This window comes from Mobula birostris, chromosome 7 (assembly GCF_030028105.1).
Source record: "Mobula birostris isolate sMobBir1 chromosome 7, sMobBir1.hap1, whole genome shotgun sequence".
NCBI lineage: Eukaryota > Metazoa > Chordata > Chondrichthyes > Myliobatiformes > Myliobatidae > Mobula > Mobula birostris.
In genome coordinates, this window is record NC_092376.1 from 101,637,030 (window position 1) to 101,664,989 (window position 27,960).

General features: G+C 39.8%; 1 protein-coding gene across 4 annotated transcripts in view; it reads right to left on the reverse strand.

The window, feature by feature from the left end:
* Window positions 1-379: 379 nt before the first annotated feature.
* The window catches only part of tcerg1b (transcription elongation regulator 1b (CA150)), a 101,473-nt gene continuing 73,892 nt past the window's right edge, over window positions 380-27,960 (reverse strand). For all 4 annotated transcript variants that reach the window (XM_072263540.1, XM_072263537.1, XM_072263536.1 and 1 more), the window contains 9 exons: window positions 27,257-27,346; window positions 22,904-23,022; window positions 15,973-16,123; window positions 9,975-10,139; window positions 8,040-8,222; window positions 7,130-7,309; window positions 4,739-4,822; window positions 4,554-4,654; window positions 380-1,055 (listed from right to left, as the gene is read on the reverse strand). In XM_072263540.1, the coding sequence (XP_072119641.1) occupies window positions 854-1,055; window positions 4,554-4,654; window positions 4,739-4,822; window positions 7,130-7,309; window positions 8,040-8,222; window positions 9,975-10,139; window positions 15,973-16,123; window positions 22,904-23,022; window positions 27,257-27,346 (1,275 nt within the window). In that variant the 3' untranslated portion in view covers window positions 380-853. The remainder of the gene's footprint in view (window positions 1,056-4,553; window positions 4,655-4,738; window positions 4,823-7,129; window positions 7,310-8,039; window positions 8,223-9,974; window positions 10,140-15,972; window positions 16,124-22,903; window positions 23,023-27,256; window positions 27,347-27,960) is intronic.

The following is a 27,960-nucleotide window of genomic DNA, read 5'->3' on the forward strand; positions in this document are numbered from 1 at the left end:
GTACAACTGATAAACTGAATACACTTTCTTGCCATATTTCCTGACAACATAAATTCAAAGACCAAATAACATGCTGGCTCAAGAGTACTGACATTTTTCCCTCCGAGTTCACTTGTAACCTCTTCTCCATACATTCCCATCAATTCCAGCAAACTAACCTGCCTATGAAGTGAGAATGTACATACTCCATATGGACAGCAATGGAGGTCAGGAATGTACCCAGCTCTCTGGAGTTGAGGCGGTGGCTCCACTAGCTATAACACTGTGCTGTCTTTTACTAAATCACAGGAAAAGTAAAGTTACCAACTCATGAGACTCAGTACTTTCAACCTTGCTTAAAATAGCTTAAATCAACACAAAGCAAAATGCATTCCAAAACTTAGAAAAAAGATGGTTTATTGCAGTAAACATTTCAACTAGGCAACATTTCCAACACCTTAGTTAATAAAGTCACTTTGGAAACTTACATTTAAACACAAGTAAAAGCTTAAATGTTACAAACAAAACCCTTTTGAGATCAGTGACTGACTTTGAAAATTACTGGTAACTAAATGCTAGTTTTTACAGAGTTGTGTTGTACAGCCATTTGTTTGGACTAACGACCATGCTGCAGGTAATACATCAGCTGTACTTTTCTTTTAAAAAATGTTCTTATTTTACACAACTGAATGATGAGTCAAAGCTTCCACTTCAACATGATGACAAGCTGGTACAAATGTGTCCATACTATATACAAAACTGGACAAAGCAGACACATTAATACTGCACAAACGTTGATAAGTCTGGCAGATGGCTCATGCACAAGTCTCAGTTGATGGGGAGCCTACTCATGCTCGGGAGATTTTTTTTGGTGTTACTTCGCTGATCGCCTGGTTGGCTCTGAAGCAGTAGGAGGTGGGGGAGGGCCCCGCCGATCAAGGTCATCAATGTAGGCCATAATAAGCTTGCGTCTTTCCTCTGGCACACACTCCAGCACTAAGTAACGCTTGTCATTCTGAAGAATCCTTTCGATGTCTTTCAAATGCTGATCTGATTCATGCAATAATTTCTTCGATCTGGGGGAGAAAAGTAAAACTCAACATTCTGATTTGCAGCATATGGTGCAAACTATTAAATTTAAAATTAAAGCCGATCTGCATCACAGATGATTCTAATTTTCAAAGTAATGAACACACAGGTTGCTAAATTAACCCAAATTATTCAGTTGTGCCGTGGTCCTAAAAATCTTATATTGTTACTGTTTACCTATAGTATGTGAGACAGCTGACCAGACCATCCTTTCCCAAAACTCATCACCCAAAGTGGGAATACACTCAGCTGTATTCTGATCTATTGAGCTGCATTAGAAGTTCCAATCTGATTCTGTTACCAACTTTACTCCCCAATATCACAATGTCATAGCATGAGTACAATCAGAAAACAAGTTTCACATCCTGCTCCACATAATCCAAATCAACTCTCAAGCCCTCTATTACCTCAGTGTAGCCAAACTAGTTTTCTTATCATCTCGTCCCATAAAAACTACAACTTGCTTCAATACAACTGAGGACAAAGCTAACTTCATTGATACTGCCATGGTACTAAGTATATTTCCTTTTCCTGATAATTAACCAGCAACTTGAATCAGAATCAGGTTTATTATCAGATATATGTTTTAAAATTAGTTGCTTTGTGGCAGCAGTACACTACAATAAATAAAATATACATTTACAATATGTAAAAAGTGCAAAACAAGAGCAAAAATAGCGAGGTAGTGTACATGGACTGTTCAGAAATCTAATGGTGAAGAGGAACCAACTGTTGTCAGCGAGCCGTCTGATCTGCATTGACAGTGTTCTTCCGATGAGGAAGTCAAAGATATATTTGCAAAGAGAGGTAAAGGGTCCCAGATTTTGAAGCTTACTGGTTAGTATTGAGAGGATGATCATATTCAACACTGAGCTGTAATCAATGAACATTAGCGTGATGTAGACATTGCAGTTGTCTAGATGGTCCAAGCCAAACAGTTTCCAACCCACACTGCACTGACTCTGCACTTTCACTTATAACAGTAATCCTATTTAACCTTGCCTTAATTCCACCTATTGCCAAAATCCACAGCTGTGCTTTTGCTACCACCAGACAAATATCAGGGGATATTTGTGTGGAGTTCTGCATAGGTACGCTCCAATGAGACAGGGAAGTTATGGTAGGGTACAGGAACCATGATGTACAAAGGCTGTAAAAAATCTAGTCAAGAAGAAAAAAAAAGCTTACGAAAGGTTCAGAGAGCGAGGTAATGTTAAAGATCTAGGAGATTATAAGGCTAACAGGAAGGAACTTAAGAAGGAAATTAGGAGAGCCAGAAGGGGCCATGAGAAGGCCTTGGAGGGCAGGATTAAGGAAAACCCCAAGGCATTCTACAAGTATATGAAGAGGAAAAGGATAAGATGTGAAGGAATAGGACCTATCAGTGTGACAGTGGGAAAGTGTGTATGGAACCGGAGGAAATAGCAGAGGTACTGAATGAATACTTTACTTCAGTGTTCACTACGGAAAAGGATCTTGGTGATTGTAGTGATGACTTCCAGCACACTGAAAAGCTTGAGCATGTAGACATTAAGAAAGAGGATGTGCTGGAGCTTTTGGAAAGCATCAAGTTGGATAAGTCACCGGGACTGGATGAGATGTACCCCATACTGTGGGAGGCAAGAGAGGAAATTGCTGAGCCTCTGGCGATGATCTTTGCATCATCAGTGGGGACGGGAGAGGTTGTGGAGGATTGAAGGGTTGCGGTTGTTGTTCCCTTATTCAAAAAAGGGAGTAGAGATAGCCCAGGAAATTATAGACCGGTGAGTCTTACTTTAGTGGTTGGTAAGTTGATGGAGAAGGTCCTGAGAGGCAGGATTTATGAACATTTGGAGAGGTATAATATGATTAGGAATAGTCTGCATGGCTTTGTCAAGGGCAGGTCATGGCTTCCGAGCCTGATTGAATTTTTTGAGGATGTGACTAAACACACTGATGAAGGAACAGCAGTAGATGTAGTGTATATGGATTTCAGCAAGGCATTTGATAAGGTACCCCATTCAAGGCTTATTGAGAAAGTAAGGAGGCATGGTATACAAAGGGACATTGCTTTGTGGATCCAGAACTGGCTTGCCCACAGAAGGGAAAGAGAGATTGTAGACCAGTCATATTCTGCATGGTGTGCCTCAGGGACACAAAGGCTGGGAGTGTTGTGGATAGTATGGAGGGCTGTTAAAGGTTACAGTGGGACATTGATAGGATGCAAAACTGGGCTGAGAAGTGGCAGATGGCGTTCAACCCAGATAAGTGTGAAGTGGTTCATTTTGGTAGGTCAAATATGATGGCAGAATATAGTATTAATGGCAAGGTTCTTGGCAGTGTGGAGGATCAGAGGGATCTTGGGGTCCGAGTCCATAGGATGCTCAAAGCAGCTGCGCAGGTTGACTCTGTGGTTAACAAGGCATACGGTGTATTGGCCTTCATCAATCGTGAAATTGAATTTAGGAGCCGAGAGGTAATGTTGCAGCTATATAGGATCCTGGTCAGATCCCACTTGGAGTACTGTGCTCAGTTCTGGTCGCCTCACTACAGGAAGGATGTGGAAACCATAGAAAGGGTGCAGAGGAGATTTACAAGGATATTGCCTGGATTGGGGAGCATGCCTTATGAGAATAGGTTGAGTGAACTCAGCCTTTTCTCCTTGGAGTGACGGAGGATGAGAGGTGACCTGATAGAGGTATATAACATGATGAGAGGTTTTGATCATGTGGATAGTCAGAGGCTTTTTCCCAGGGCTGAAATGGCTGCCACAAGAGGGCACAGGTTTAAGGTCCTTGGGAGTAGGTACAGAGGAGATGTCAGGGGTAATTTTTTTTTAACGTAGAGAGTGGTGAGTGCGTGGAATGGGCTGCCAGCGACGGTGGTGGAGGAGGATACGATAGGGTCTTTTAATAAGAGACTTTTGGATAGGTACATGGAGTTTAGAAAAATAGACGGCTATGGGTAACCCTAGTAATTTTTAAGGTAGGGACATGTTTGGCACAACTTCGTGGGCCGAAGGACCTGTCTTGTGCTGTATATTTTCTGTTTCTAACTATTTTATCATTTCCACAGTTAGTCTATCATCCTCCATGAACAGAAACACACAACTTTGCTGCCCAAGTGTTATACAGCACAATATCCATATCACCCATTATACCTACTGCTCTCATTTACCCTCATTAGGTCCATAGTTTTCTATCCTTTGGTGATTCAGGTAGTTGCCCACATCAATTCTCATCCACCGTTTACTTACTGGTGCATATCACTTAAAAACTTAAAACACATGTTTTTCTTTCTTCAGCATCCCTGCACCCAAACTTTTTATTTTTCCAGTACTGTAACCATCCAAGGTTTCTGCATTTTTACACCACCAACTTAAACATATCCCATTTTCTACATTCCATTCTTAGCTCTATCATTCAACAAGTCTCTTGAATTTTGTTCCCCAACCTCTCCACTGTGAGAGCTTCCATTTTAACCAGGAGTCAGCTGAGATTACTCACCTGTAAGTAATAAATTTGGTCTCTTTCAACAGTGTTCTAAAGTCTGCTTTGGCTGTGATGTATTTATCTCGAATATATTCTTCAAATTCCCTCTGTTTTTTCTTAAAGAGAGCATAAGCAAGTAAGTACAGGCCTGTACTTGGATGAAAGTGCAAGCATTTTGAAAGTTTGGTAGACGTAGTTACCCTATCACTTGACGAGAACTTGATGCAGCGAGGATCCTCTTTGATGACCTTTTTCACTTCCTTCCATGTAGAGGTGAGAGTGATCTACATTGCAAAAAGATTAGGTGTTATTAGCAAACTTATAGGAAAGCTTACAGAATAAGCAGTGATCATGAAACCTTAACTTTACCATCACTAATGGTACCTTGTGTGTATTTCAGATTTGTAACACCTTTGCATTCTCATGTTTGGCTGTGGAAAATTTTGGTGCACAGAACATTTAGAAAAGCAATCTGCTTTCCTTCAACATTAAGCTTGGAGAATTGCAATAGGTATCAGATTTAGCACTGACCCTCCCTCCGCTCCCCCCACCCCATTTGCAGTATTGCTCTTAGTCTTGACATCTGAACAATCAGAGGACGTTACCCCTGAACCTAGTATGAACTCCAACCCGTCACTGGTACTCACGCAACAATGATATGGTGATCTCATCGCCATGTAGGTTGGTGTGAGTGAACTACAGAGACAACATGAACAGGACTTTGAGCAGAAAATCTTACAAAAGATAGTGGATTCAGCTCAGTACATCACAGATAACGCCCTCTCAACCACTGAGCACATCTACATGAAACATTGCCATAGGAAAGCAGCATCCATCAAAGATCCTCACCAACCAGGACAAGGACTTTTCTCGCTGCTGCCATCAGGTAGAAGGCACACAAGCCTCAGGACTCATACAACCAGGCTCAAGAACAGTTACTACCCCTCAACCATCAGGCTCTTGAACAAAGGGACATAACTACACTAATTTAAGGACTCTTTTATCTTGTTAATTTATGCTTCTAATTTATAGCTCTTTATTCAGTATCTGCATTTGCACAGTTTACAGTTCCTGTTTACAGATCTTGTTTACAGTTATTGTTCTACAAATTTGCTAGGTATGCCCACAGAAATAAGGAATCTCAGGTTTGTATGTGGTAACATGTATGTACTCTGATAATAAATTTTACTTTGAACCCTGGCGCTGACTAAGCTAGAGCAGACATAATGGAGCTGTTGCCTTCCTCCCTCTTTACTTGGTAGAGAGTTCTGGCATTTCTGGTCATTGTACTTTTTAGCACCGAAAATGTTCTGGGTTGGGGAGAGCTGTGTAACCAAAGCAGGTCCATCACTTCCAGCAGGAGGTGATGAGAAGGACTATGGGATCAAGCAGGTACACAAACACATTGAGCCCAGCAATGGTCCACGCTCTCCATGTTGTGCGGCTCAGAGTTCCACCCAGTCTGTTTAAGTGTGGCTCGATCCACATGCAGCCACATGTTATATGAATCACTTTAACTGGCTCATTCACTGCTGTAAGAGGTCTAGGCTCCGGCTGAAGCATCTCTAAGATGACCCCTTCTTATTGTTAGTTTTCTGGTGTTCTTATTCCTTGGAATGCACCCTGAATACAACATTGTTCACCTGTGTAATAGTGACCCTTATAAATACCAAGTCCTTAAACCAAAACCATACCGTTGGCATTTTATCTCTGCATTGAGATTTATAACAAGCCTGTTTCTGATCTGCAATTTGCACTGCCAAAATTATCAGCAGGCAGCTCTTCGTTCTGATAGGAAGAAAAGTTCTGTCACAACAGACACGGAACATCACTGCAGGAGTTCAAGAGTGTAGTGCTATAGATCCATTTTCAGTTGTTAATAACCTCCATGTTAGAAGTGGGTCATTCATTTATGACCACTCAATGTTTCGCTCCATTAGTGAACTCTCAAGTAATGGTGTGGACTGTGACAACAACGGCCAGACCCAAGTGGTAAGTGGCAAATACTGTTAATGAAATACATGTGACCGGCAGTTTCTAAAATGTCAGACAAAAATATTATTGATAAATGACTCACGCCCATTCATGATAATCATAAGGAATACAACAGAAAGTCTACACTTGCCTTGATAATGGAATGTTGAACACCATCTAGGATAAGTCAGAGTACTTAATTAACCTAGTATTTCTCATTTACATTTTCAATATTTCTTTACAACTCAGGAAGGTACTCAAATAATTGAGTCTATGCCATCTCCCTAAACATTCCCAATAGTTCAACTGTCCAACATCCCCTCTGCCGTCTTCAACCTATGTTGATACAACATGCCTGTTGTTTATTCCTGAGTGAATGTGACTGAAAGTTCTTTTGATAGCATTGTCATCTTGGTCAATATCTGGAATAGTTCAGAGCAACAACTCAGAACTGATCTACTCCAAACTCATCAACATCTACCTATGACTCCTAGTGTTACAAATTCCTATCATGGGGAAAATCAGCTTGCTGTCTACCTTATCTATGTCATTCCATTTTATACACCTCCATCAGCTTTGTATTGAAAGATAAGTAACTATGAACCAGTCACACTCACTGCTGAAGTCTCATCCAGAAGCTGCCTAAAATGCTCTCTCTTTTTTTTTGTAAGGGCCTCAATATGTTCACTGAACAATTTTTCTTTCTCTTCTCTTTCCAGTAATGAAGCAGATTCCCAGCGATGGTCTTTCCTAAGTGATCTCCTGGTATCCGACCATGTAACATCCGAAGAACGGACCTGCAAAACACGAAGCACAAATAAGAAAGGAGTATTAACAAACAACAGAATTGCATCTTTAAAACAAAAAGTACAAAGAATTTGTGGCATGAAGAAAATAAAGACTGTTTTTCAATGTTTCTAAGGAGAATGACAATGCTGATGGAATCTTTCACAGGTATCCCTCAGTTGATAAAGATTAGAAGTTCAACAGAAAGAAAAGCAAAGCCAAATATTTCACCAAATATTATTGAATCACGTATCAGTAAGCAGCTTTGAATCAGATAGTATAAATAAACTAATGAGCAAATGTAATGTAATGTGTTTCCAGTTTGATGGGATTGAAGCTTGCCACTTGAGAGTTAGTGGATTCTGACAAACCCAAATAAATTTTGTAGCATTTAATGTATTCTTGCAAAATACGAAAACTTACAAGAAAACAGAATTAACTGCAAGGTGAGATAGGAAATAAAAGAAATTCAAAACACTGGAAGTCTCAACACAGTTCATTACATCTCAAGAATATTCAACTCTGATGGAAATTTAAGCTTCTACACCAACATCCGATGAGAATAAATGCACTTAAAATTGATCCACTTAACTGCTAATGGAAGAACTAAACACAGACCAATTTCACAGCCAAGAAATTAAATCATTTAGCAAAACTTAATAACTTAAAAATAAAGTTCTTCAGATGAAAATGAGCACAGCCAAACTTGCGCTTTGTTTTCTGAACTCATGGGCTTATTACCATATCGGACAACAAGGCTTTGAAATTCTGAATAGCTTCTTCTCGCTTGTGCTGCTCACGCTCTCTGTCAATTTCCTTGGTCTGCTCTGAGCGAGCTTTCAGTACTTCTCTTTCCCGTTCTCGCAAGCTTGCTTCTATTCTTGCTTGGCGCTCCAGCTCCTTCTCCTTATCAGAGTCTATGTGCTATGAGGCAAAGAGGAGATAGTAGGGTTTTTAAAGTATATAATGCTTTTAAAGTAGATCCATTTTCACAAAAGAATTACTCCATGCTTTGCAATACTTTCAAGAAATAATAATGAAAGGCAACTGTTTTAATGAATGACAAGGATTCATTTAAGCTTGAAAAGAATGGGTAAGGCAAGATAATATTGTCAACAATTGAAGTTTGAGGTTGGTTAGCACAGTGGTTAAAACAGTAATCACAGGAGCTTTGCGTGTTCAGATCTGTCTGGCCAATGTTTGTAAGTTATTTCTGAAAATTGTCAGAATCAGGTTTATTATCACTGGCATGTGTCATGAAATTTGTTTATCTATTGCCAGCAGTAACACCAGTTAACTCTGTACAGCACAGGTAAAATTCTATTGGGGCATGTGCTGAATGGATAACGTGGCCAAGACATGAACTTGCAAAGGCATACCACACTGGGCAGGGTGGTGGTGGCACATCTTCCTAAATCAGTGGCAGTTTTGAATAACTAAAGTGGCTTATCAGATAACATCAGATCAAAAGCCACCTGCAAGCCGATGCCGGTGTTACTTGCAAGTCAGGGAGACATTAGTGAGCCAGTTTTAGCATAATCCGGTAACAACATAGTCACTTACACTTCTCAATTTTCTTTGAAAATCAAATTCTCAAATTGCTTTGCTGCCATTTAAATTCTCTTTCTCTATATTATTAATCCAATAACAGGTTTCTTACTCCATCACCAGTAAGTTTTCTTCTGCCCCCCCCCCGCTAGTTTTGACAGGTACAGGATGTGCAAACTTGAAGCATGCTGTGAAGCTGCTGCTATCTAACACAAATATGGAATAAGCAATGAAGAGGAGGCAAACACCTGCTCCAAGCAGTCTAACCAATCACCAAAAGACCTTCTATACCTATAACTCCTCAAAGCTCTACCAACTCACCCAAAAACCCAGCAAGGTTGGCAGAACACCCCAGCAGAAGTCACCATAACCATCAGCCAAAAGCAAATATAAAAATGTACATATAACTAAAAGCAAATGGCATACTTAAAAAGCTTTTCCTACTTGTGTGTTTTTTATTCTTTAAAAAATTTACATCTCGCCACGTTCAAATTACAATTGCCATTGTTTTTTTTAAACTGTTACATTTACCAAGGTATTGTTATTTGCACACCATCTAAACAGATCATTCTACAGACGAGTAGCAGAAAGGAAACAGGATACAGAGTGAAATGTTGCAACCACGGAGAAAAATAAAGAGCAAAGGGTACTGACGTTAGTCATCCAAACGTCTGCCAGGAATTCATTCTTCAGAGCTTTCAGAATCTTTTAACAGCAAACCCAACTCAGCCCATAATCATACGCCTTTACTTCGTACAAAGGAATTGCAGCAAAGCCACCTCAAACAGGATATAAACAGGAGAAAATCTACAGAAGCTGGAAATCAAAGCAATATACACATAATGCTAGAGAAACTCAGGAAGCCAGGTAGTATCTATGGAAAAGGTTTTGGGCCGAGACGTTAATCAGGACGCATGAAGACATGATAACAAGTCTCGATTCAAAATGTCATTGTGAACAGGATACACTGTTGCAATTAGACATGGGAATAGTATCAACTGCAGCTTCAACTGTACAGGCAAGCCCTGAAACAATCACCAGTTACTTAGTTCACTAAGACACCCAAGAATTACTCACTGAGTCATCTGAAAGCAATGCTTGGATACTTTTCAATACACAAAAGCTTACCTTAGCCAATTTCTCCATGTACTGTTTAAAGAAATCCTCCCTCAATCCAGAACTATCCACAGCTTTGTATCGTGAGTCACTCTCAAATTTCTCCTTTACTTTGCTCCAGCGTAACTGACTGTCCAAATGGTGCTCAGATAGCATGTCAAAAAAGTTGCCCTTTATCTGATCAGTTTTGAGTTGTAGGTTAAGGAGTGGATGGGGTAGAAATGAAAAAGACATCAAGTCAGAAAGCAGTTGTAATTTGGAAATTTTAGTTACCGCTACCTTACTGACTTACCTCACACTGAAGTGAATACAGTCTATACTGAAACTAACAAAATGTGTCCTCAAGCACGAATAATATATTTTTTAAAATATATTTTTCATATATTTCATCTGCTTTATTTGGAAAGGGAGGCTGGATAGGTATTGGAATTTGACATAATTATAAACTTTTGGTCAATTAACAGTTTTAGCAATTTACAATTTGATTTTGAATTTCTTGTGGGATATGGTATCTTGTTCACTAATTTTGCACCTTTTTATACATCTTGGATGTCTTTGTTTCAGAGGTCTACACCAAAGAGAAACTGAAGTCACTACACCATTTGCAGCCTCCTTCAATTTGAGCAACGACACAACACAAGGCGAATCAGTGCAACACTAGAATCTAGAGTTGCTGGGCCCAGTGCTGGGCCATTTCCTCTGTAGCTCAAGGGAGTGCTTCAGGTAGCAGATGATGACAACAGTTCACACAAAAAGGACAACACCAAGCAGACCAGAATGTCAAGCTGCCAAACCAGTGAGCAGTCAGTTTTAACAGGAGGTTTAAAAAGACCCATACCAAATTTCAAATTAAAGTTAACAGACTTAATCCAAAACCAGTTTTCTCCCTGGACCCCATTTACATACAATCCACCTCCAGAAAGATGAGCCAAATAATCAAGGATCAATTTAAATATTTTTATAAAGCTTTATGTACAAAATGGCTGATGACAATCACAAAATAAGAACAAATCTCTGCAGGTATAAATCCACAACAGTTGGATTTTTTCCAAAAAGCAAAGCAAGATAACCATTTGAATACTATAAAATTAACTGCAGAGTTCAAAGTATTTAAAGGACTTTCAATGCAAAATTAAAACAATAAACACCAAATTGTAATACAGACTACATGATTTCAGTTACATAAAACTAGCAAGCAAGGAAAATATTAGTGATTTAAATCAAGTGTGTAATTGGTAGACACTTGTGTGAAGCTTGCTGAGTCTACAGCATCATTAATGCCTCGTGGTTAAGGTTAAAGATTTACAAGATTTAATTAAATTCCCATTTTAATTCAGCATTTAATCCATAAAAAAATCTTAAAATGTGCATGAAGGTACTCGTCATTCAACTAGACACAAACTGCATACTTAAGCTCTCAAGGCTAATTCCTTGAGATCCTACACATGCAGTTCATAATTGCTTCAAAATGGCACCTAGAACAAAAGTTGCTACTACAGTAATAAAGTAATACTAAAAATACAAACAAACTGAAATATTATCACCCCATTCAATGCACAGTCATATTGTAGTGCTTCCTTGCAAATACTTCATTCAAATGAAGGGCTATATATGTTAGTGAAGGAGATATTCCTTGGCATCCTACACTTCCCACAAAAATGTTATCAATCTGCCGAACCTTAACACAAATAAAGCTGGCTATTTACTGGAGTTCAGGCCTTTATCTAAGATGGTAAAAGAAGTTACTTCAGGAACAGAGCTTCACTGAAGTTACTGAACAAGTTATTAAAAATTGCTGCTAAAGCCGCTACACCTAAACAAAATGGGAACTCACCACCCAGCACCGTCAGAGATGAAAGAGACAGGTGAGGTGAGGTGCATTTCACACATTTTGCATCCCACTTTTTAGGATGCTGTAAATGGGCAGTGCTTGCCTGATACCAGTGCTGTATTTTTGTTATGGAATGCAGCATTCCAACCCTGGCCCAATCCCATAAAGCATGTCCATTTTACAGAGGAAGTGATTAGTAATGAATAGTATTAATTAATTAATAGATTAATTGGTCTCCGTAGTTAGTATCTCAATCCAAGTCCCAACAGAAAGGAAAATGATAGTCTATTATTAAATTGGAACAAGATGTCTCGAAAACAACAGGACTAGGCACTCATTGATTTGTGAAAAGGAAATTGTATTTGTCAGTACTGTTGGAGTATCTAACATATGACCTGAGATAAAACTCCAGCAGTATTGTTAATAGTCAGCATAATACACAGTAAATATATAACCAGTGGATGCAATGTATTTGGACTTTCAGAGAGTCTTCAATTAAGTGAAAAAAAGGTAAGAAGACTGGGGAAATATACAAAGAATGGTTAATGGACAGTTTGTGTAAATGTTAGTTTGGTAGGAAAATTTTCACTCAAGGTGTGCCACAGAAGCCGTGCCTAAATCAATAACTTGGATGAGAGACACTATGTGCAATACATCCAGGTTTGTAAACGATACAAATGGTGGCAATGCAGGACAAGAGAAAGCTGCAGAGGATATCAACAGGTTAAGTGAATTTGCTGGGACAAGGCAGATAGAATATGAAACATGAAGTCTACCAGTTAATTAGAAAAAAAACTAGAAATGCATAATATTTTTAAATGGTGAGAAACTGACAGGCATTGATGTTCAGAAGAACCTGGGTGTCTTCCACTCACTAAAAAAAATGCATACAAATAAGTAAACAATTAGAGTGGCAAAGAGTTTATAGAAAGATGATTTGAATGAAACTAAAAGAACATTATGCAATTAGGAGACATAAGAATGTCTGGAAAACTGGAGCAACCCATATAAAGCAAAGGAAGAAGTCAGCAGGTCAGGCTGAGACACTCACTCAAAACTGAAGGAGGAGAGCTGAAGCCAGAATAAAAGAATGGGGGGGGGGGGGGAGGGAAACAAGCTGGCAGGCAACAGGAGAGGTAGATGGGGAGGGGATGGAGGGAGGTGGGGCAGAATGAGAATGATGTGAAAAGCTAGTGGTGATAAGTGGAAGAGGCAAAGAGCTGAAGGAGGAATCTGATAGGACAGATTAACAGAATAAAGGAAAGATGGGAAAATGGAAAAATTGAAGGTGATTAGCAAGTCATAAGGGTAGGGAAAGGGAAAAAAGGATTAAGAGGCCACAGGGAAATGGGAGAACAAAATGCGGGGGGGGGGGGTGGGGGAGTGCAAGATGAGAGGAAACATTATCTGAAGTTAGAGAAATCAATGCTGATGTCATCAGGTTGGAGAGTACCAAGATGGAATATGAGGTGTTGCTTTCTTAGTTGCTGCCTGGCCCCGATGTGGCAGTAAAGGAGACTGTAGATAGACACGTCAGTGGTGGAATGGGAAATTGAATTAAAAATTCTAGCTACTGGGAGATCCTGGCTGTTACAGAGGACTGAGCCTATGTGCTTGACAAAGCAATCCCCCACTCTGTGTCAGATCTCACCATGTACAGGAGGCCAACTGGGAACACCGGATGCAATAAATGATACAGACAGATTCGAAGGTGAGGCGCTGCCTCACCTAAAAGGACTGAACGGTGATAAGGGAGGTGTGGAGACAGGTGTAAAATTTAGGACATTTGCAGGGATTTGTGCCTACTGGGGTGATGTACTGACAAGGGAGTCACAAACAGAACAATCTCTGTGTAAAGCAGAAGTGGAGGGAAGGGGAAAATGTATCTGGTGATGGAATCCCACTGGAGATAGTTGGGGAGATAAAATATGTTGGATGCAGAGAGTGGATGGTGAGGATAAAGAGAACCCTATCCTTGTTACGTCTGAGGGAAATGAGGTGAATGTAGATAAGCAGGAATGTGGATGAAGGCTGCATTGACAGCAGTGGAAAGGAAACACAAAATAATCTGCAGATGCTGGGGTCAAAGCAACACTCACAACACACTGGAGGAACTCAGCAGGTCAGGCAGTATCTGTGGAAAAGATCGGTCGACAGATGCTGCCCGACCTGCTGAGTTCCTCCAGCGTGTTGTAAGTGGAAAGGAAACACTGTTTTCCGAGGAAAAGAAAAAAAGAGGACATCTTTGATGTCCTAGAATGTAAAACCTGTGAACAGATGTGGCAAAGATGAAAGGAACTGAGAGAAGAGAATAGCATCCTTGCAGGTGACGGGGTGGGAAGAGGTGTAGTCAAAGTATCTGTGGGAGTCAGTGGGTTTGTTGGTATTCCCTAGGAGAAAATACCTGGAATTTTGTATTACAGGTCCAATCTCCCGAGTTAGCAAAAGACAATGCACTAGATTATTTCCTTGGTATAGGGCGGGATTGCCCTTTGCGATTAAATAGACAGGGCCTATACATCTGCCAACGGGTCTTCGAACTGGAATGTTAACCCTTTCTCTCTCCAGGGATGCTTCCTAACCTGGCATTTTCTGTTTTTAGTTTGATTTCCCTTATTTGGAGTGTTTTTTTAAATTTTCATTTGGTCTATATTCTGTAGAATGAAAGGTTATGTCACTAAAATATACTGATCTCTAGCCTCTACAGGAGATCAAAGGATTTACGCAGGAATGAATAGGTCCCCGGCAGGAGGGTCTAGATCCTGCAGCCAGAGTCTCAAATTAATTTGTTGGCTATTCAGTACCAAGAGTGGAAGAAATTTCCAAATCCTTTGGCAGGGAACTTTTGGAATTCTGTGCTAAAGCTGAGTTTATCCAAACCAAAAAAAAAAAAATAAAATTTGGATATTAAGGGAAGGGAGAAAGGAGCATATTCTCAAAACAAAGCCATTCATTTTTGTAATCCAAGAACTACCTGTTCTATTGGTATGCATTAAGGCACAGAAAGACTCAGAAAGCTTCACAACATATTCCTATACCATTAATTTTGTAACTTGTTAAAATTTTTAACAGGACTATAAATAAAAACAAGTTAAAATATCTTTACTTTACAAGAGTTAGCAATAAAACAAAAAAGTAAAAGAATGAACACGATCTGGCTCTATCCAGATCTTGTTTTGATTGTTTTGTCTTAACACATTTCTGGGCACAACTTGCACTTCACAAGGAAAAGAACTAAAAAAATGTAAAGTACCAGAGCTGCGGGAGGCTAAAGTCACCACACAGAGAAACACCAATTCTTTCCTCACTAGGGATTCCCATAATACTTTGTCAGTGATTGACAGCTGTCAGACTGAACTGATTGATAGGCCGCACAGCACAAAACTGTAAAGACTATTCTCGTTATGAAACAGAATACATAAAATGGTTACAAAGAGCTTTAGGAAACATCAAAATGCAAAAAATCAACAAGTTACAATTTAAGATAAATTTCGAAAATAAACATGCAATTTTCAAATAAAACCATTTACATGTAAAAAATTACTCTTCAATTCAGTAATCAAATTTAAATTAGGCAAGATTATTTACAATTTTCAAAACCAGTTAACAAATTACCCTCTGAAGAGCATAACCATTATAAGCAACTTCAGTCATGACTTAAAAGTAAATGTAATAAAATGTTAACAGTCATATTTTTAGTTTTTTTAAAAAAAATATATGGACAAAATTTACATAAAAGCAGTTACTCAACATCCCTTGTTTGTAAATGTTATAAATGATTAGGCTTCAGAGGCTGAAAAAAATCTCATTCGCACAGCACACGGGGACTTCTGGGAAGGCTACAATGTGTTGCTATCATAATGGTACTGATGCCACCTCCCTGCGAAGCTGCCTTGCAGTGGAAGCCACAACCCCAGGGCTCTTGACACCACAGCCACATGACATTCAAATCTCATTAATTTTGAATACACGACCTTTACTTCTGATGCATGCTCATTTACACTGGATTTTTTTCCCCTCAAAAGCTGCCAGGAAGCCCAAACATAAAAGTGCAGTCTGAAATATACAAGGACTCATTAAAAATAAAATTTCAGTGTGCTTGGTTTCTGCTGGGAGGGTCTAGCACCCCTTACAATCACACTCTCACCATTCACACCACTGGAACTACAACTACCTTACCTTCTCTGTACGACTCTTCGAGTCTTCTTTCTCACGCTTCCTCATGCTGGTAATAAATTCGATAAATATGCTTTCCCGATCCTTCATCTTCTCAATGGCCTTAAATCGGGAGTCTTTGCCAAATTTAGAAGCAAAGTCACTGAACGTGGATCTAGGAACAAAATTTGCTCAAAGAATTCAGACATATGAGGACTGGAATGAGTGCATTACAGCAAAAGGAAAAGGTTAAATTTATGAACGTGAAACTACTGCGCAGCTTCATGCCAACTATTTAGTATTTCTGCTCTGCATGTTTTAGTACCTATTTTAGAAACCAATACTCTTGCATTTAAATCCTTCTGGGTCATTGATCAGACACGTCTTGAAAGTTTATTCAGCTTTCTTTTTAATTGACCAATCTTAAATTCCAGATTTATACTTATATTTGATAATGCTCCTGTCACGTCTCTTTAATGTTTTATTTGATAAAACTGCTACAGAAGTGAGAGGTCTTGCTATCACTCCACAATAAAGTCCATTGTCTACACTGGCACAATAATTTCTATTGAATTATCTACGGTATCCAGATTGTTTTGCCGTCAAAGATCCAATGACAAGCATCGAACTCTGGACAGTTTCTCCCTTCACTTAGCAATATACCAAAGAAAAATGCAGCAGCACAAATGCTTCCTTGGATGGGATTGCTCATATGGCAATAAACTAAGAACGGGAACTTGGTTATCACTTGTAATCCAAGTATAACCAAGGTGCAAAGGGACTTGGGAGTGCTCATCCAGGATTCCCTAAACGTCAATTTACAAGTTGAATTGGTGGTGAGGAAGGTAAATATGATGTTAGCATTTATTTCAAAGGACTGGAATATAAAAGCAAGAATATAATGTTGAGGCTTTATAAGGTGCTGGTGAGGCCTCACTTGCAGTACTGTGAACAGTTTTGATCCTTTAGGGTAAGAAAGGATGTGCCGACACTGGACAGGGTTCAAAGAAGGTTCATGAAAATAATTTGGCAATTGAAAGGCTTGTCATATAAAGGATGGCTCTGGGCCTGTCCTGACTGGAATTTAGAAGAGTGAGGAATGACCTCATTGAAACCTATTGAATGCTGAAAGGCTTCAATGGAGTGGATGTGGAGAGGATGTTTCCTATGACCAGAGGACACAGCTTCAAAATAGAGGGATGTCCATTCAGAATAGGTGAGGAAGAATTTCTTTAGCCAGGGAGTGGTGAATCTGTGGAATTCATGCCACAAGCAGCTGAGGAAGCCAAGTCATTGGGTAGTTTAAATCCAAAGTTGAAAGATTCATCATTAGTCAGGGCATGAAGGGATATGTAAAGAACGCAGGAGATTGGGGTTGTGAGAGAACTGCATCAGCCATGATAACATGGCTGATTTATTAACCTTCTCAACCCCATTTTCCTTCCTTCTCCTCAATAACCAGCCAAACAAGAACCTATCAATCGCCACTTCAAATATACTCAATGAATTCAACAGATTAGCTGTAATTTGGTGAAACAAATTCCTTCTCATCTCTGTCCTAAAGGGACATCCTTCTATTCTGAGACTGTGCCATCTAATCAAAAAACCTCCCACTACAGGTAATATCCTTTCCACATACACTCTATCTAGGCCTTTCAATATCACTGAGCAGCAAGCTTTTCCAAAAGTGTTTCTTCGTCAGAATTTTTTTATGGTTATGATAGACCGCTTGAAGCTGAACACAAACATAATTTCAGACTACTTGTATCACGTAGGAATTTGGAGAAACAAGAAAATAACTTCTATTGAATATAATGCGTTTTATTGCATAATGGTGCTGACACTTTGCAATAGTTCAACTAAGCTAAAAATGTTTTTGTTGATGATTTTGTTGATACTCAGTATCTGAGCCTTCTTGCTTAACTATCCAACAATAATCAAGCCAGCACTGATAGATCCCAGTTACTCTGATACCGTTTCTCCGTGACAATGTCCTGGTGAAATCTTTCATCATGCTAGTCATTGACAATGCCAGGATTTGCAGGGAAGAAGTCTAAATGGGAATGCAGAAAATGAACCTTTAGTGACATATTGCACATCATTGTTTTGCATGTTTGAAGCATGTTATTAACCAGCTGCATGTAGTTTAGTGCTCAGTAATTAGCAAGAAAATTTTCAACGTCCTTGAATGCCTTTCATGCAATTTTCTCCGGTCCCACGAGAAGCTCTTCGAATTACCTGTCATTGATGATCTGTGATTTGTGGACTAACAAAGAGATCTTTCTTAATCTTGGCATCAGTTATTCTGGGGAACATCTGCCTCAAATATTGAAATCGTTTATGTAAGTTTTTGTGCTTGATGACAGCAGATTCCATCTTTGCAGACTTGAACCCAGTAATTCTGCTTTTGCCTTTGACAAACCCAAGTCTCTGACCAGGTCATTAATTTGAGTTATCAGATAAGGCTCATACAACATAAAGGGTTCAAAATCTGAATCTGTATCAGTGTCATTTTCCATTCCTAGCTCGTGTATCTCCGTCTGTCTCTTCTGGACTCCACGTCTCTGGTGGCTTCAGAACTGGAAGACTATTGTCATGTAACACAGGTCTAATGGCTGAAGGCAGACTGGGGTATCACAAGATCCTTCTGCTCTCGCCATACCATCAGGACAACGAATGGCATTGACTTCCGAGTATCTCTGAGCGAAGCTCTACGATTGACAGTACATGTTGCACAATAAATGTGAGGAGCCCCGGCTTTGTCTTGGTTGCCAATTTTACACCCAAAGTAGAGCTCATAGGCTTTCTTAGAAAGAGTAGTCACGTTCAGTCTTTGTGATTTAAGCGTATACTCACCACAAATATGACAAAAAGTATTACAGCTATTGCAACTTTGGTGAGACATTTTTCTATCACAAATACATGTCGAAATAGATAGAGCAAGTGCAATATGATAGCAAAACAATATACGTGTAAACACAATGCATAGAACGGTGAGTGTGGGTGATGCTTTTTATTGGCTTTCTAAGACCTGTCCTGCCATGCAGCATCCGCCCTGACTAAGCATGCCCAGACAGGCCCGGACAGGTTAGAAAACTTTTCAGTTTACATTGTAGGGAACATTTTAATTGATTTGAGTTATGAATTAAAATAGCTATATAGACAATTACAAAAAATTGTGTGCCTGATTGGGAAATTTTATGATGATTTTCATGATTAGCAGTTCAAAATCCAAAAGAAATACTTTTGTTTCTTTTCATGATTAGCAGTTCAAAATCCAAAAGAAACAGGAGGCAAAACTTTTGTTGTCCAGTATATTTGATAAGTTTCAATGAGATCCACACCTCAGTCTCCTAAACTCCAGTGAGGACAGGCCTAGAGTCATCAAACGCTCTTAGGCTAACCTTTTCATTCACAGGATTATCCCTAAGAACTCCCTCTAGGTTCTCTCCAATGCCAGCATGACCTTTCTTAAACAAGGGGCCCAAATTTGTTCAAATAGTCCAAGTGCGGTCTGATCAATGCCTTATAAAACCTCAGCACTGCACACTTGCTTTTATATTCTAGTCTTCGCGAAATGAATGCAAACATTGCATCGACTCAACTTTTAAGTTAACCTTTAGGGAATCCTGAACGAGGACTCCCAAGTCCCTTTGCACCTTTGATTACTGAATTTTCTGCTTAGCAAATAGTTTACACCTTTATACCTTCTACCAAACTACATGACCATACACTTCCCTGCTCTGCATTCCATCTGCCACTTCTTTGACCATTCTCGTAATCCGGCCAAGTCCTTCTGCAGACTGCCTGCTTCCTCAACACTGTCTGCCCCTCCATCTATCTTTGTATCATGCACAAACTTGGCCACAAAGCCATCTATTCCATCATCCAAGTCACTGACATATAACATGAAAAGAAGTGGCCCCAACACCAATCCCTGCAGGACACCACCATTAGTCATTGGCAGACAACAAAAACCAAGTCCCCCTTTATTCCCACTCTTGTGCTTCTGCCAATTTGGCCATTCTTTCTCCGTACTAGCACCATATTTAGCAGCCTCATGTGCAGTACTTTGTCAAAGGCCTGAAAGCCACGTAAACAACATCTACTGACTCACCTTTGTCTATCCTGCCTGTTAATTCCTCAAATTTGCCAGGCAATGTTTCCCTTTAAGGAAAACATACTGGCTTTGGCCTTTTTTATCATGTGTCTTCAGGTACCCTGAAACCTCATTCTTAATCATGGACTCCAACATCTTCACAACCACTGAAGTAAGACTAACTGTCCTATAATATACTTTCTTCTGCTTCCCTCCATTCTGAAAGAGTGGAGCAACATTTACAATTTTTCACTCCTCCAGAAACATTCCAGATCTAGTAATTGTTTAAAGATCACTACCAATGCTTCCACAATCTCTTCAGCACCCTCTTTCAGAACCCTGGTCTGCACCTTCAGAAATTTCAGCTTCCCAAGCACCTTCTCCTTTGTAATAGCAAGAACACTCACTTCTAAAAGTTCAAAGTAAAATTAACCGAGTGCATACATGTCACCACATACAACCACATTCTTTTCCTGCAAGCAGTCTTAGCAAATCTATAGAACAGTAACTACAAAGAGAACCAATGAACAAACTGTGTTAATACAAATATAAATAAATGGCAATAAATAATAAGAGCATGAAATAACAAGAATAACAAGTCCTTAAGTGAGACCATCAGTTGTGAGAACACCAGAAATAAAGTGAGTGTAGTTATCCCCTTTTATTCAAGAGCTTGATGGTTGAGGGGTAGTAACTGTTCTTGAACCTGTCCTGACGCCATACTGCTGGTGTCTTCCACAGTGAAAATTGACACGAAATACTTGCTGAATTTGTCTGTCATTTCTTTGCCCTCCATTACTACCTCTCCAGAGTTATTTTCCAGCAGTCCAATGTCTACTCTTTTGTTTCTTTCTTTTATATTATCAGCCAGTTTACCTTCATAATTTATCTTTTCTTTTAGCCTTCTGCTGGTCTTTAAAAGCTTCCCAATTCTCTAACTTACCACTATTTTTTGCTTGAGTATAAGCCCTCTGTTTGGGTTTTATGTTGCTTTGAATTTTGTCAGATACAGTTGTGCCATCCTGCCTTTAAAATATTTCTTCATTGGGATGCATCTGCCCTGCACCATTCAACTTGCTTCCAGAAACTCCAGTCACTGCAGCTCTGCCATCCTCCCTGCTGGTGTTCCCTTTCAATCAATGTCGGTCAGCTACTCTCTTATGCCTCTGCAATTCCCTTTACTTCATTGTAATACTGATACATCTGACTTGAGCTTCTGCCGCTCAAATTGCAGGATAAATTGTATCATATTATGATCAATGGCCCCTAAGGGTTTCTTTACCTTAAGTTCTCTAATAAATTCCAGTCCGCTGAACACCACCCAATCCAGAATAACTGATCCCCTAGTGGGCTCAACCATGCGCTGTTCTAAAAAGCCATCTTCATAGGCATTCTAGAAATTTCCCCTCTTGGGATCCAGCATCAAATCAACCTGATTTTCTCAACCTAAGTGTGTTTTGAAATCCCCCATTAGTTTCTTAGATCTCCCTTACCTAAGAAAGTATGTGTTGGCATTGGAGAGGCTCCAGATGAGGTTCACAATAATGATCCCAGAAATATATAAGTTAATGTATGAGTGTTAGATGACTCTGGGATTGTATTCACTGGAGTTTATTAGAATGGCAGATTTCACTGAAACCCATTGGATACTGAAAGGCCCAGATAGAGTGGATGTGGAGAAGATAAGAAGTGATGGAGTCTAAGACCAGAGGGCAAAGCCTCAGAATACAAGGATTAGAACAGATGAAAAGGAATTTCTTTAGCCAGAGGGTGGTGAATCTGTCACAGAAGGTTGGGGGAAGTCAAGCTTTGGGCATATTTAAAGCACAGATTGACAAGTTCTTGATTAGTAAAGGTATCAAAAGGTACAGAGAGAAAGCAGGGGTATGGGGTTGAGAGGGATAATAAATCAGCCATGACAGAATGACAGAGCAGACTCAATGGGCCGAATGGCCTAATTCTGCTCCTGTCTTATAGTTGTATGCCTTTATGGTCTTCTGATATCCCTGACAGTTCTGGGCTTGGAATTACACCTAAAAATACAACAAGCATTAAAATAATAAAATACTAACAATCTGAAGCAAGAAAAAAATTAAAAAGCAAGAGTAGTGTCCAACCTGGCAAAGGATTTATGCGCAGATTCCTCAGCAAGAATGATGTCAGAAATTCGCTTAATATTGTTGGAATCCCGTATGGGATTTATGGATGGAACTCATCGAGAAGAGAGGCCTGCTGGAATCTGTCACCAAGTTTGGGACTTCTGTATTTTGATAGGCCTTTGGCAAAGTCTGAAACTTGACTGCACTTACCAGCAACAATTACCCCATTACAAATCAAATCATTCAGCTACAAGCAAAGCAACATGAACGGTACCCATCAAGGTTTGGAGGGATGGTGGTGAAATGACAAGTCTGGAGCAAGTCCATCCGAGACCACCTCATGAATGGAAGCGATAATGTCAGAACCTTGTTCGACTGCAACCGCAATGAATAGATTGTGGAAAGTAGCTAAGGATAGTTAAACCACTCCCTAATTACTAGATACCAAACAAAATTAAGTCCGTACTTAAAAAGTAATCTGCAAATTTCCAGAGCCCTTCAGGTTAATTAATGTATTTCATTGTTGTCCTTCAAGTGATTTAAGTTAAGCATATCACATGAAGGACAACAATAAGATACAGGGAGTTCTCCAGTTGTGTTTTTTTTAAAAAAGGAAAGGAAAACTGTTGTCCTTACCTGATGTGATCAAGGTCAAGTTCCAGATCGACAGAATGTGGCCAACTGAGAGGTCTGACAAGAACAATTAGGAATGAGCATGAGGTACCAGAGCTGGCAACAAAACTCACAGGACACTTACCTGGGAGTTAACTTCGCATCCTCCAGTAATTTTTTGAAATCTTCCTTTGATTGCTGCAGCTTGTTTTTCTTTTCTTTTCGCTCTTCTTCAGCTCTTGTTTTCACATACTGGTCAAAAACCTGTTGCATCACAGAAACATTAAATTTCAGATATTTAACAAGTAAAAACTGGAATGATGCCCATTTCCTTTTCCTGGAAATTCAATATCTTCAGACTAATTAAAACTTGTTGCTTAACAGTGATCAGATTTTAAGGATTGGAGTTTAGGAGAATGGGTGTTGAGGGAGGGTGGGGATAAAGAATCTTATTGAAAGGCTTGGGTATAGTGGATGTGGAGAGGATGTTTCCAATACTGGGATAAATTAGGGCCAGAGGCCACAGCTTCAGAATAGAATAATGGCCCTTTTGGAAGAGAGTGAGGAGTAATTTCATTAGCCAAAGGTGGCGGACCTGTGGAATTAATGAATTCCACAGGTCCGCCACATTACCACAGATGGTTGCGGAGGCCAAGTCATTTGGCATATTTAAAGCAGAGGTTGATACATGTTCTTGATTAGTAAGGATGTTAAAAATTACAGGGAGAGCGCTGGAGAATGGGGTTGGGAAGGAAAATGAATCAGCCATGATTGAATCAAGGAGCAGACTTGATGGGTTTATTGGCCTAATTCTGCTCCTGTTTTATGGTCTTATGGAATACAATGCAGCTGTACCTGTAGTACAATACTAGACAACCTCTCAACAGGTAATTGAGAAGTTTTAAGTAATATCAGCATTTTGAAAATAAGATTTCCACTTTAGCGGCCTGTGTAAACATCAAATACAAATTAGACAAACACAGAAACATAGAAAATAGGTGCAGGAGTAGGCCATTCAGCCCTTCGAGCCTGCACCGCCATTTATTATGATCATGGCTGATCATCCAACTCAGAACCTCGCCCCAGCCTTCCCTCCATACCCCCTGACCCCCGTAGCCACAAGGGCCATATCTAACTCCCTCTTAAATATAGCCAATGAACTGGCCTCAACTGTTTCCTGTGGCAGAGAATTCCACAGATTCACCACTCTCTGTGTGAAGAAGTTTTTCCTAATCTCGGTCCTAAAAGGCTTCCCCTCTATCCTCAAACTGTGGCCCCTCGTTCTGGACTTCCCCAACATCGGGAACAATCTTCCTGCATCTAGCCTGTCCAATCACTTTAGGATCTTATACGTTTCAATCAGATCCCCACTCAATCTTCTAAATTCCAACGAGTACAAGCCCAGTTCATCCAGTCTTTCTTCACATGAAAGTCCTGCCATCCCAGGAATCAATCTGGTGAACCTTCTTTGTACTCCCTCTATGGCAAGGATGTCTTTCCTCAGATTAGGGGACCAAAACTGCACACAATACTCCAGGTGTGGTCTCACCAAGGCCTTGTACAACTGCAGTAGTACCTCCCTGCTCCTGTACTCGAATCCTCTCGCTATAAATGCCAGCATACCATTCGCCTTTTTCACCCCCTGCTGTACCTGCATGCCCACTTTCAATGACTGGTGTATAATGACACCCAGGTCTCATTGCACCTCCCCTTTTCCTAATTGGCCACCATTCAGATAATAATCTGTTTTCCTATTTTTGCCACCAAAGTGGATAACTTCACATTTATCCACATTAAATTGCATCTGCCATGAATTTGCCCACTCACCCAACCTATCCAAGTCACCCTGCATCCTCTTAGCATCCTCCTCACAGCTAACACTGCCGCCCAGCTTCGTGTCATCCGCAAACTTGGAGATGCTGCATTTAATTCCCTCATCCAAATCATTAATATATATTGTAAACAACTGGGGTCCCAGCACTGAGCCTTGCGGTACCCCACTAGTCACTGCCTGCCATTCTGAAAAGGTCCCGTTTATTCCCACTCTTTGCTTCCTGTCCGCTAACCAACTCTCCACCCACATCAATACCTTACCCCCAATACCGTGTGCTTTAAGTTTGCACACTAATCTTCTGTGTGGGACCTTGTCAAAAGCCTTCTGAAAATCCAAATATACCACATCCACTGGTTCTCCCCTATTCACTCTACTAGTTACATCCTCAAAAAATTCTATGAGATTCGTCAGACATGATTTTCCTTTCACAAATCCATGCTGACTTTGTCCGATCATTTCACCGCTTTCCAAATGTGCTGTTATCACATCCTTGATAACTGACTCCAGCAGTTTCCCCACCACCGACGTTAGGCTAACCGGTCTATAATTCCCCGGTTTCTCTCTCCCTCCTTTTTTAAAAAGTGGAGTTACATTAGCCACCCTCCAATCCTCAGGAACTAGTCCAGAATCTAATGAGTTTTGAAAAATTATCACTAATGCATCCACTATTTCTTGGTAGTTCCTTACTATTCCTTAGTAACATGCCAGTTACAATGGTAAAGCAGCTCAAGATATTTCACTGGAGGGCAGGTGATCAGGAACCACGGACAATGATTTTCTCTCTACACCAAGGTACTGACATTAAAGGTTATACAATACCTTTTGCCAAGACATAAAACATACTCAATGATATTACAGGTGAGGTTCAGAGGTAGAGGCTAAGGAGGCAATTTCAGATATTGGGGAGCTAAAAGTGTGACTAGTTGAAGTGCAGAATGTAGTTTGATGCAATTAAAACAAAAGCAAAGAACTGATGTGTAAGATTAAGTGAAGACCATAATATTTCATCTAAATTTGAAAAACGGATCCTCACGCTTCCCCCATCCAACTTCACCTGCCCACTGAAGAATATTCTATCATAGCGTAGAAGAAAGGTATCAACAAATAAAGCAATGGTAATCATCAAGAGCAATGACAGTAATTCCTATGTCAGCCACATTCCCTTAATCAGAAAAATCTGAATCTGCTTCTGTCTGTTAGATGGTGATTTTAGATGACTACTGTGTGCAAAACATTTTCTTGTCACCCTGGCTCATTTTCCATAATCTTAAAACTGTGTTTTACTAGATCTTGATCAGTCAGCAATGACAGCAGTTCCTTTTTTTTCCCTCCTTCTCTGCCTCCACCTGTCACCTCCCAGCCTCTGTCATTACTTCCAATCTTCCCTCCGCCATCTGCCTATCAAGCCACTCATCTGAATCCATTTATTACTTTTGATCCACTCTTTCCCATCACCTCTATACTGGCTACCTGTCCTTCATCTTTCAGTCCAGATGACAGAAATAGTGACAGTACCGTATCTCTCCACAGATGCTGCCAGACCAGCAGAACTCATTTTCAGTCCTTTTACGAAGTGTTGCTGTCATGATGGAAATAGAATGGGGCTTACCTGTAACTTAGTCTATGATTCTTTTATTATTTATTAGTGTCTTAAATAAGATACAGATTCATTTTTTGATCACATGTACATCAAAAAAAATACGGCGAAATGTGCCATTTATGTTAACAACCAAGAATGTTCTGGGGGCAGCCTGCAAGTATCACAACATATTATGACACCAACATAGCCTCCCCACAATATTAAGCAAAACAATAAGGAACAACAAAAGAACAGCAGCATCAAAACAACAGAAAAACAAGCACCTTTCCCCCATTCTACACACACTGAGTCACAAGGCTTTGGAAATTTGGCCACTGACAGTTAGACACCCCAACGGTCTTCAGTATCACCCACAGGAGTCACAGATGACAAGCACTAAATTTCAGGATTCAGTCTCCATTCTTGTCAACTTGGTGACACAGTGTTAACTGGCCCTCATGCCTCTTGCCCATAGGTCATGCTGGCCCAACATTCATCAATAAATATCCTTCAAACGCAGAGTGCTGAGCCCAGTGGAAGGCTGTATTATGGCCTGATCTCCAACTGCCCCTCATCCCCGTCCATAAACTCCCATCTCCAAAACCATCCGTACAAACCTAAAGAAAAAAATCGAATCTAAACTACAACCTCAATGGAGACAGCAGCTCAGTGCCATCTTAACTGGAAATAGTTTTATTTATATATACATTAAATCTATATTTAAAGTATTTGAATTTTTTTATTAAAGCCATTTCTAATGGTTCTAACTGGCCAACTCTCAAAGACCAAAGATAAGGGAGTAAGCCAAAGAAAATGGTGCCCAACACCTCGATGGTGCTTGGAATCAACTTTGCTACACCTGCTGAAAATCAAATGTGACCTTCCATCAAGATTTTAGAGGAACACTAATACTTGTAAACTGAACCACAGCAAAATCCAGCCTAGACTTTTAAGGAAATATGGCAGAATGCAAGGGGAGAATACATCAACAAAGATTACTAATTCACTGGTATTCTGCCCCAGCATTTTACTACTATTCATTTGCAGATAATCTCCTCTAACCCAATCAGTGTAGTCCTTTTTACCTGTTTTCTCTCCTTGGGATTCAGGAGGAGATATCTTGGATCAAAAACAATCTTGTGAAGTTCCTTTTCCCATGTAGAAAATGCTGAGACCTATAAAGAGAGAAAACACAAAGAACAACTAAGCTAAATCCATCCAATTCTGAAGTGTTGCTGATTTGCAAAGAGGTAATTGTTTGTAAACCAGTTCTAAATTCTAATGCATATTCCAATACACTTCTTCTGCCAAACAAAGCCACAACATCCAAGGTCCACTCAAGCTAAAAAAAAGGAGACACCTATTGAAGTAGTAACATGTTCCAACAAAGCAGGTATTCTCCAAGTTTTATTTTATATGAAATGATTTTACTCCATTTAATTGGGTTTTATTATGGCTTATGGTAATGTCAGGGTGAATGCCTGAAAAAAGCAATAGCAATGGCTTTGCTCACAGTTCCTGTACTACTGCCACAAGTAGTGGTCATGTCTACCTAGACCTAGTGTCAGAGTGGCAACAATAACTTCTATGGTCAAGAATGATGCTCATCTTCAAGGCTCTGTTGAATGCAGCACCAGAGGATTGTTTGAGCTTGGGGACAATACTGTACTGAACAGTCTGGGAAAACAGACTAGGAGTGGATGTTGAATTTGTTTCCTTTTCCTTTGATGATCAAACAAGCAAATACATCTTAAGATTGATTGATCCAACCCCACTATTTCACTCTGAA